A 10,826-nucleotide genomic window follows, 5' to 3' on the forward strand; every position below is an offset into this window, starting at 1 on the left:
CCAGCCTGTTAGTGGTAGGTGCAGCTACTGCCGGGGGTGTGGTGTTTACTGCCATGTTCATAATGACCACCTTACTGTTAAGCACAGAATGGCTACAAAATCACAAGACAAGTTTCTTCTTATTTTACATCAAATGTTCTAAGTTGCAATAAATTGTTACATAGCTAAAATAGTAATTGTGAGTTATACCTACAAAACTTAGTAAATATACCATTATGTGACATGACTTGGTCGATGACATTTCTTTAAATCTGTAGTAAAGTATTGATGTCTTCTATGCTTTCAAATAAATATCAAATTCATTAGTTAGAACACTCTGCTTTCTTACAGCGACACCTGTCAATCAGTTCCCGCTGTCAGAAAGCAGACTTTTTATCTCTGTTACCTGCACACAGGTGTGTGTGCAGGGAACAGAGATTAAAGTTTTGCTTCAGCAAGCAGTGAGCTGCTGTTAAAAGCAGCTGCCTGTTTGCTGGAGCAATGGGGCATCTGTGGAGGTCTTGATGCTCCCCCCTCAGTCCCAGGTAGCCCGTAAAGAGCACAAAATAAAAAGAAAATAATCAGGGGCCACACAGGAGGCCTTGAGGCTCCCCTGGCGGTCACAAGTAGCCTATAAAGGGAACACAATAATTTTTTTGTAAAACTTACCAGAGACTGGGGGAAGGCCTTGAGGCTCCCCCAACAGTCCCAGGTAGCCCATAAGGACATATGATAAAAGAAAATACATTTTAAAAACTCATCATCAGAGACTGCTGGGGAGGCCTTGAGGCTCCCCTCGTGGTCTCAGATAACCCATAAAGGGCTTAAAAAATATTTTTTTCTAAAAATGAGTAGTTCAAGTGTGAAGGTCACAGACCTTCACACTGAGCAGTTAAGGTTTCCTATCCAGGTGTATCCCTGGTCATTTCCCTCTTTTTGTTCCTGAAGTGTAAATGTTTAAGGCTCATGCAACAAGGTGACCTTACTCTTTTAATTTAACAAATGCACTTTTCTTTTCAATTCGAAGAAAAATATCTCATTCTAAGTATATCATCCATAAGAAATGACATGTATATCTCAATTTCACTCTCTTTCTCTCTCTCTCTCACTCTCTTTGAATCTCTTTCTCCCACTCACAAATGCACCCAGTCATAGACCATCTCAGACACTCACACAACCACTCACAGACCCATTCAGACCCTCATGCACTCACTCACAGACCCACTCACACACCGGTGCACCCACTAAAACCACTGATTTATGCACTCTGATACCCACATAGACAATCTCACAGCTACTCTCATCCTCAGAAACACCGTCTCACACCTATTCTCACACCCAGGAACGCCACAGCTAACTCCTGCAGTGGACGGCCAAAGGACTGTGTGCAGCGTGTGGTTGGGTAGTTAGAAGAGTTGGGCGCAGGGTCTGGCAGCAGGCCAGGTTTTACGGGCAACCTCCATTGACAATTGCAGGAGTTATCGTTACATTAGGGCACAAGTTATAGTTCCTTGAGATAACTCTAACTGGTGAATTTCAATGGCTTTGTATGTTTAAAATGTTTGCCTAACTATACCATCCCTGCAACCTCTGATTTTTCAGTGTTTCAGTGACTATATATATATATATATATATAAAACATCATGGTAACCTTTGTTTTTTTCAATGGAATATATAACACTTAAAAAAACAAAGGTTACAAGGACGTTATAGTTAGGCTCACATTTTAAATGTACCCTAAAAATTCACCAGTTATAGAGCTGTCTCAAGTAGCTATAACTCATGCCCTAAGGTATCTATAGTTCATGACCCCACCATGCACTGTTTTTCTATCAAAAAGTTTACTGCAACTACAGTGATATCAATGATGTTATCAAAGATGTCATCAGTGCCATAATTTGTGGGGTAATTAGAAGTGCATGGCAAGGGCATGAGTTATACTTACCTTAGGGCACGAGTTATAGTTACTTGAGATAACTCAAACTATAACTGCTGAATTTCTATGGTTTGTATGTTTAAAATGTGAACCTATCTATAATGCCCCTGTAATCTTAGTTTTTTTCAGTGAATTTCATTTTTTTTTAAATGTATAGTAATTTTCATTACTATACGTTAATCCAAACACTGCTACACTTGGCCTTAGGCCTTGGGTGGGGATTGGACACAGGGCCTGGCCTGTGGCCAGGTCCTGTGTCCAAACCCTCTATAAGCACCCAACCTTGCACCGTGCACAGCCTTTGCCTGTGCACAGCATGGGTTGCCCACAATGGTTGGCCGGCAGCCAGTCCCTGCAGGTAACCCCCTAATCACTCAACCCCACTCTGCACACGGCCCTTTGGCCATGTCTGGCGGGACTTGGCTGCAGCCTATCTCTCTAGGTGTGAGAATGGGTTGAAAAGGGAGTATCTGGGGGTGAGAGTGGCTGTGATACTGTCTGTCTGGGTGTGAGAGTGCGTACATCAGTGTTTTAGTAGGTGGAGCAGTGTGTGTGTGGGTATGTGAGTGGGTGAATGAGTGTGTCAGTGGGTCTGTGAGAGTCTGAGTGAGTCTGTCAGTTGATGAGTAGCTGTCTAAGTGAGTCTGTGAGTGGGTGTGTGAGGGTCTGAGTGGGGCTGTTACTGGCTGCACGAGGGCCTGAGTGCATCTGTGACTGGGTGCGTAAGTGTCTGAGTGGGTCTGTGAGTGGTTGCGCAAGTGTCTGAGTAGGTGTGTGAGTGGGAGAAAGAGATTGAAAGCAAGAGAGAGAGTGGAAGAGAGTGAGAGGGAGCCAGAGGTTTTTAGGCTTTGATTTGTGATATACTTAGAATGAGATATTTCTGCACAATTTTAAAAAGTAAAATCTATTTGTCTTTTAAAAGAGTGTGATCACCTTTTATAAGACCCTTAAGCATTTTCACTTTTGAAAAAAACTAAACTAAATGAAGGGAACAAGTCCAACTGGACTCAAACCCTCAATGTGAAGGTCTGTGGCATTCACACTGAGCTATTCATGTTTCATTTATTTAATACTTTTTAAAAACATTTATGGGCTGTCTGAGACCACGAGGGAGCCCTTAAAGGCTCCCCTGTGGTCTGTACATATTTTTTTAAAATATTTATTTATTTGCCACAGCAAACAGCTATGCCCTGGGGGTTGGCAACCTGGGACATAGCAGGACTCAACCTTGGCAGTCCCCAGATCCATCAGTAGCTCCAGGAGTGGGGCTACTCCTACTTGAAGGAAACCCCAGGGAGGTGGTGGTCCACATGGCTAATGGGGGTCCGAAACAGACTCCCTTTATATTGTTTACTCTTTGCCCATGGAGGTGATGGCCCCTGGGGCAGTGACCACCCCCCACACACAAAATAAATAGAGTAGTCCCTGGCGCTCTGGGGGGCGGGTGAGAGCTGGGTGCCCCCATATTATAAGTGTGAAGCCCCGGGCATTGTTGGTCCTTGGGGCTGCTAGGAGCTGATAGGCCTTCCCCACTCCATTAATTATTTTTGCCCCTGGAAGATGGTGGTCACTAAGGCATGGGGGGGCAGACACCTTCCCGCACTTCATTTTAATAATGCCCCCCCGGGACTTGGCTCACCTGGGGGCTTAAAGAAAACTAACCACGGGAGCGCACACATTTTTTAAAATCTTTGTCAGATTTGCAGGCTGAATCTTGATGATTTAAAAAAAAAAAAAAAATTCTTAGCCTTCGATGGGGTCCATGTGGGACCCTACTACCAGAGCTAAGGGGTCAGGGGTCTGTACCCTGGCCCCTTTTCCTTGTTGAAGTGTTGTCAGCCAATCTGTTCTCAGCAAGAGATCAGGTTGGGTTGCAAATCCTCCACGTCCCTAGATTTGGAAGCTTAGATTTTCTTTCACTTCTCAAAAATTATAAATTAATTTACACCACATAATAAAACAGACTCTTTCTGATCCAAGAGCTACATTTCTGCTAAATTTTGTGCAATTCCGTCCAGTGTTTTCGGCCCAATCACTGTGCAGTTTTTCCTATGGGAATTAAAATTAGAAATGCTCTAAATTCCATCCCCCTTTATTTCGGCCCCTACTTCACGGATCACCCTGAAACTTTCTAGACAGTGGCTCATGTAACTGTTGAATATTTTTAATTTTTTTAAACAAATTCGTGAAGATTCGGCAAGTGGCGCCAAAGATATAGGCAATCAAAAACAGCTTTTTCTATAGAAACTAGGTCCTAATTATAACTAGCTAGTGGTGATGGCCAGTAGGTAATTACAAAGAAGACATAGAGTATTTTGTGTTTTACTAATAACTTTAGTGATATTACACAAACCTTCATGATAGCTTTAAAATCTAGTGACTCGGCCTCTTCAGCCGCTATCTGAAAGGTTTCAAGGTGATATGTTATTTGGGGGTACCAAAACAAATTTTCCCAATGCAATTTCCACAGGGATTTTAGACACAAGTACAGTGCGAACCGCTAAACGGCATTACACCAAACTTGACAGATAGGCAAATATTGGTCCACAAAGAGTTCTTTTTGTAATTTGGTATACCTCTGTTCAGTAGTTTTGGAGTTATTAAAGATAAAAGATTTATGTATCTCTAGAGACGAAAATAGGGGAACAGTAGCCAAACTGGGTTTTAAAGGAGGGATAGCTACCTGGGCCAGAAATTAAACTCCCCCATTTCCTGCTTCCCCAGCCCATGGGAGTCCCATTAATCAGATTAGGAGAGGGGCTTGAAGGGGTGTGTTAGGGAAACTTAGCCACACCAGTCACTGTGTCAGCCAGATGTAACCACTAAGGGAAGATTTTCTCCATGATGGATTTTTAAAGAATGCGGTTTTCTGAGACAGATTTTTATGCTAATTGCAGGAAGTGGTCACCCCATAGGGTGGCACCCTGCCTCCCATTGGTCAGGGGTGCCCCCTGCTTGCCAATCCAGGATCAAGGATAAATATGCCCGAGCTGCCCAGCAATTAGGATCCATGCTGGAAGAAAATACTGGAGAAGAAGGACTGCCCTGCTGAATCCATGGTCTGCACCTGAAAGGCCACACCCACAAGGACAATCTATCAGCTGCACACTTAGGGCTTCACTACAAAAAGGATTTTGCCTTGCTTCTGCAACTCCAGAAGTGGACTCCCCGCAAGCTACAGGTACAAAGGATCTAGCTAGAGTCCCCTGCTTCAAGTCTTGTGAAAAGAGCCTAGCTGACCAGCATCCAGTGGACATTTGAAGATTTTGTTTTCCCAACTTCCAAGGAGCAATTCAGAGATTTCTAAAAAACCTTTGATCCGGTTTGCTACCACTTCAAGGACCCAAAAAGGACTTCTGGAAGAAGATCTAGACGTTTGGAGACATTTGGAGCAACTTTGTGAAAAAACTCAATTTGGTGACTGACTTGTCAATGAGAGTCAAGCCAGCAACATCGAACCGCAATCGAGCCTGTATTTCAGGTTCGTCCGGCTGAAGTTCCGGAGCTTTTCCCTGTCTACGAGAATTCCAGGAGTTAACTGGGACCTTGTGTTGAGCCAAGCCAGCGACATCACGTCACAACCCAGCCTGAAGAGGAACCTTGACCAACAATGCGAGAGAAAATGCTCCAAAGAAGAGTGTAAGAGCCAGGCGTTTGAAATTTTGTTTTGCGACTCACAACTTGCAATCCTTTTGGGAATCTCAAAGTACGAGTCACAAAACGAAATGCACAACACTATAAAGCATTCTATTTGTGATTCCCAATGAGGTAGCAAAGGACCTACCTCATCAATCTTAATGAGGTAGGTCGCAATTTGCGACCCCATTGGGAATGGCCACACTCAGAGGGATGGGCTATTTGCGACAAAGTAAAATGGTTCGTACATCTTGCTCTAAGTCGAGAGGCCTACTGCTCAGTCTGTCTGACTCGGGCTCCATCATGGTCAGCCTTTGAACTTTGACTTTGCCTCAGTCATGCATGACCAGTCTGTCTCCCCGGTTGGCACGTTTTGTATGTAGGCACTATTGTTTTGGAATCATTTTAAAGATAACAATTTTTCTTATTTCTATAATTTGGTGTTGGATTTTTATTGTGTGTTGTGTTTTACTTATTTACTGTTTTGTTGATGTTAAATGCTTTGCACAGATGTCTCCTACATTAAGACTAGCTGCTCATGGGGCAAGCTACCAACGGTTGAGAAAAGATTAATTTATTGAGACCTGGACTAGACCTTTGTGTGGGATTGTGGTTTGTTACTAAGTGTATGCACTTTTTGCCCTTACTGATAAGCCACTTTCCTGCACAAACTCCCATTAAAAACATACACCCACTTACAAGCTCACTCACTCACCCACGCAACCACTCACACACCCACTCACAGACCCACACAGGCACTCACACACCCACTCACACAGCCACATACACACCAATGGAGCCACTTACACACCTGCTCACAGACCCACACAGGCATACACACACCCACATACACACCAATGGAGCCACTTACACACCTGCTCACAGACCCACACAGCCACTTACATATCCACTCACATCCCCATACAGTAAAACCACTGACACACCCACACACACAGCCATATAGCCTCTGACACACCACTTAGAAACACACACAACCACTCACACACCCGCTCACAGACCCATAAAACCACTCACACACCCACTTAACACACCCACACAACAATTCACAGACCCATACAGTCACTCACACACCTATTTACCTTCATGATATTGTGTTACTCGTTATTTTGCCCATTATATTTTTAACTTGTTTTTAACAAGAATTAGGAGATAACTGTGGTCAATTTATAAATCATACACAGACATTGGTATTGGATTAACACACTTCCGTGTCTTGTGAGATGCAGAATATCATCAATGTTCTAAGTAAAGCAGCATGTAGTGTGGGAAATAGGAGAAATGTATGTAGTAAATACATAAGCTTTAAGAAAGGTATCAGACTACCACAATGCTCCTGTTATAAATGGCTGGTTTGCTGGCTTCTCAGTGGAAATGCATTTAAAGTGTATATATGTATAGAAAGAACATTTTAAATATTTGCAGTTAGAAACTGCAACACATAATTTCACCATATAAATCTCATAATTTATCTGTAGGTTCAATTGTCCAAGAAAGAAAATGCCTTTGTGTACTCATTACAGATAAACATTGACTTATAAATATTGGTATACATAGTGATGTGCTCGGACCATACACTGGGAACAAAGAATTCACTAGAGACTAATGGTTTACTACTAAATATGAAAGTGATAAATTCAAGAAGTGTGTGAGATATTCATTGTTTCTATTTGCTTTAATCATACTACGCAAACGTTTCCAAATATCATTGATTGAAAAGTTAGACTAAACTGCTGGCAGATTTGACTTGTTGAGCAATCACATTAAGGGGTCGATTATGACTTTTGTTGATAGAAAAACCCGTCCACCGAAGTCTCGACAGGCAGGTTGCCACCAGCGTGGCCGCCTCCCCGTGGGCCCTATAACGACTTTCCTGCTGAGTCAGTCTGAGGAAACAGAGTTTCTGACCGCAGGCCCAGTGGGAAACTGTCTACAGCATTGTATCTGGCTCATAATAGAGCTAGTGGCAATGCTGTAGTGTGTAGGATGCACCAGCACTCGTCGCAATGTTCACTCTCTTGAAAATAGACAGTGAACATCACGACGGGGCTGGCCAGGGGGTCCCTACACTGCCCAAGACAAGTCTAGCGCTGCCCTGATGGATTAGGACCGGCAGCACCTCCAGTCTGTCCTGTGGTGGAAGAGTGGTGGTGCTGGTGGTCCGACGGCGGAGGTACCACTGCAGTCATAATGTGGCTGTCGGACCACCACATTGGCGGTGGTCAAACTGTCACTATGACCACCAGGGTCGTAATGAGGGCCTTAATGTTCTAAACATGTGCTAAAACTAAAGGAAAACACTATACCAATGTAGGTAGAGATGATACCAACCATCTAGAAAATATCTCTATCCTCATGTATGATTATTTGTCCTATTTCTTTCTATTTGTTTAGGATATATTATATGAAGGGTAGGATCAACTATTGGAATTACTGATTTTTGCAGTGATATTTGATGTGACTATGTTTACTTTACAACAACAAATATACAAATCTTCTCCACAAAGAGTAGTCAGGTGTGAACCCATGGAATGCTTCTCTCTTCATACATCAGATGAGCCCATCTAGAGTTCTCGGGCTTTAAAGCACAGTGCCATTTGCAAGGTGAAAATATTCTAAAATAGTCCATCTTCTCTATTGCTGGCACACATGAGATGCATTAATACAATGACAGAATTGTATCTCTTCTAAAGCATCGCTTGAGGTTTAAGGCTCAAGCAATCATACCATGCAAACGTTTCCAAACATCATTGATTGAAAAGTTAGACTAAATTGCTTGCAGATTTGATTTGTTGAGTAATCACATTAAGGGGTCGATTATGACTTTGGTGGATAGAAAAGCCCGTCCGCAGAAGTCTCGACCGGCAGGTTGTCGCCAGTACGGCTGCCTCCCGGTATGCCCGATTACGAGTTTCCCACTGAGTCAGCAGAAGGAAACAGAGTTTTCAACCGCTGACCCAGTGGGAAACTGCCTACTGCATTGTATCTAGCTCATAATAGAGCTGGTGGCAATGCTGTAGTGCATAGGATGCACCAGCACCCGTTGCAATGTTCACTCTCTTGAAAACAGACAGTGAACATCACAACAGGGCTTGCCAGGGGGTCTCTGACCCTCCCATGCCAAGTCCAGTGCTGCCCTGATGGATTAGGACCGCCAGCACTGCCAGTCCATCCTGTGGTGGAAGAGTGGTGGTGCTGGCGGTCCGAACGCAGCGGTACCACCGCGGTCATAATGTGGCTGTCGAACCACCACATTGGTGGTGGTCCGACCGCCACCACGACCGCCAGGGTCCTAATGAGGGCCTTAATGTACTAAACATGTCCTAAAACTAAAGGAAAACACTATACCAATGTAGACAGAGATGATACATAACATCTAGAAAACATCTCTAAGCTCATGTATGATTATTTGTCCTATTTCTTTCTATTTGTTTGGGATATTTTATATGAAGGGTAGGATCAACTATTGGAATTACTGATTTTTGCAGTGATATTTGGTGTGACTAAGTTTACTTTAAAACAACATATATACAATTCTTCTCCACAAAGAGTAGTCAGGTGCAAACCCATAGAATGCTTCTCTCTTCATACATCAGGCGAGCCTAGCTAGAGTTCTCGGACTTTAAAGCACAGTGCCATTTGCAAGGTGAAAGTATTGTAAAATAGTCAATTTCTATTTCGCTGGCACACATGAGATGCATTAATATAATGATAGAATTGTATCTCTTCGAAAGCATCACTTGAGATTTCAGGCTCAAGGTTTTCCATCCACTCTTAGCATCTGAATTACTCATCATATGTTACTACACCAAACATTGCTTTTCTAGCAGCATTTCTCACCTCTGTGTTACGTAGGCTGTATACCATGGGGTTTATCATTGGAGTTACAGATGTATAAAACATAGACGCCACCTTGTTTAGCTCAATATCATTGATGGCTTTTGGTCTTACATATGTAAAAATCAAAGTTCCATAGTATATCGTGGCAATTGACAGGTGGGAAGAGCATGTGGAGAAAGTTTTTTTCCTACCTGTGGCAGAAGGTATTCTCAAGATTGCCTTTATAATGGTGAAATATGACATGAACGTTATAAGGAATGAGCTCAGCACTATGCATATCGCTAACAAAAAATGTATCAGTTCAATGAGGCTAGTGTCAGTGCATGAGATTTTCAGTAAAGGCGGACCATCACAGAAGAAATGGTTGATGACAATGGAGCCACAGAAATCCAACTGTGAAATGAGAAAAGTGGGGGGCAAAGAAAATATCAGCCCACTGCTCCAACACCCTAGTCCTATCTGTAAACAAGTCCTGTTGTTGATTATGGCACTGTAATGTAGGGGGTTGCATATGGCAAGATAACGATCAACAGACATCAGGGTGAGAAGTAAAAGCTCTGCGACACCTAGGGAAAAGAAAAAGTAGAACTGTGCGAAGCAACCGATGAATGAAATGGTCTTTACTGTGGTCAGTGAAATTGACATCAGCTTCGGTAAAATGCATGAACTGTAGAAAATTTCCATCAGCGAGAAGTGTCCAAGGAAAATGTACATTGGCATATGAAGGCGGGTGTCCACACTCACGAGTGTTATAATGATGATGTTTCCCATGAGAGTCAGAAGGTACATGATCAGAAAAATCAGAAATTGAAAGATCTCCAGCTCTCGGTTGGTCTGAAATCCAACCAGGATGAAGTTTGCCACAACTGTGAGGTTCTGCATACTTGCTGTGGATGAACCTAGAAAATCACATTACGGTATTGTTGCGTTTATCATTGGTTCCAATATGTACATTAGGTTTAAACAAAGGAATGGGTGAAATAAAAATGCGAATCAAAGTTTCTCTTGTGCTCAAGAGATTCCCGCAGACAGCAGCAAAACGTGGTCTGTCAGCGTATTTGGATACACGCAAATGAGTCCACATAATGATAATGAGTTGCTGTTTCATTCATTTATTCATTGATTTGTTCGTCATTCATTCAATTATAGAGTAGTGTTAAGAAATATTGGTGGCAGCTTGCTGGTGCATGCAAACTTACAATAAGTAAGTTTAAACTGTTCAGCAGTGGCGGTGCTTACCGTAACGATATAAATATTGAATAGTTTTTCAATTTACTTGCTACATTTAATTATTGCTTGCAACTACTCCAGAAATTCAGCAACGATTAAAGATATATATGTTGCAAAAGAGACATACAGACTTTTTGAATTTAAATTGAAGAAAAGTTGTGCTAGTTATCATTTGTCTGATGAATCA

At 42.5% G+C, this 10,826-nt stretch overlaps 1 protein-coding gene across 1 annotated transcript; it reads right to left on the reverse strand.

The window, feature by feature from the left end:
- Positions 1-9,355: 9,355 nt before the first annotated feature.
- On the reverse strand, positions 9,356-10,291 carry LOC138301579 (olfactory receptor 6F1-like). The gene has a single exon (XM_069242096.1). The coding sequence runs from the start codon at positions 10,289-10,291 to the stop codon at positions 9,356-9,358; it is 936 nt and encodes a 311-aa protein (XP_069098197.1).
- Positions 10,292-10,826: the final 535 nt, after the last annotated feature.

The sequence above is a fragment of the Pleurodeles waltl genome, chromosome 6 (assembly GCF_031143425.1).
Source record: "Pleurodeles waltl isolate 20211129_DDA chromosome 6, aPleWal1.hap1.20221129, whole genome shotgun sequence".
NCBI classification, from domain to species: domain Eukaryota; kingdom Metazoa; phylum Chordata; class Amphibia; order Caudata; family Salamandridae; genus Pleurodeles; species Pleurodeles waltl.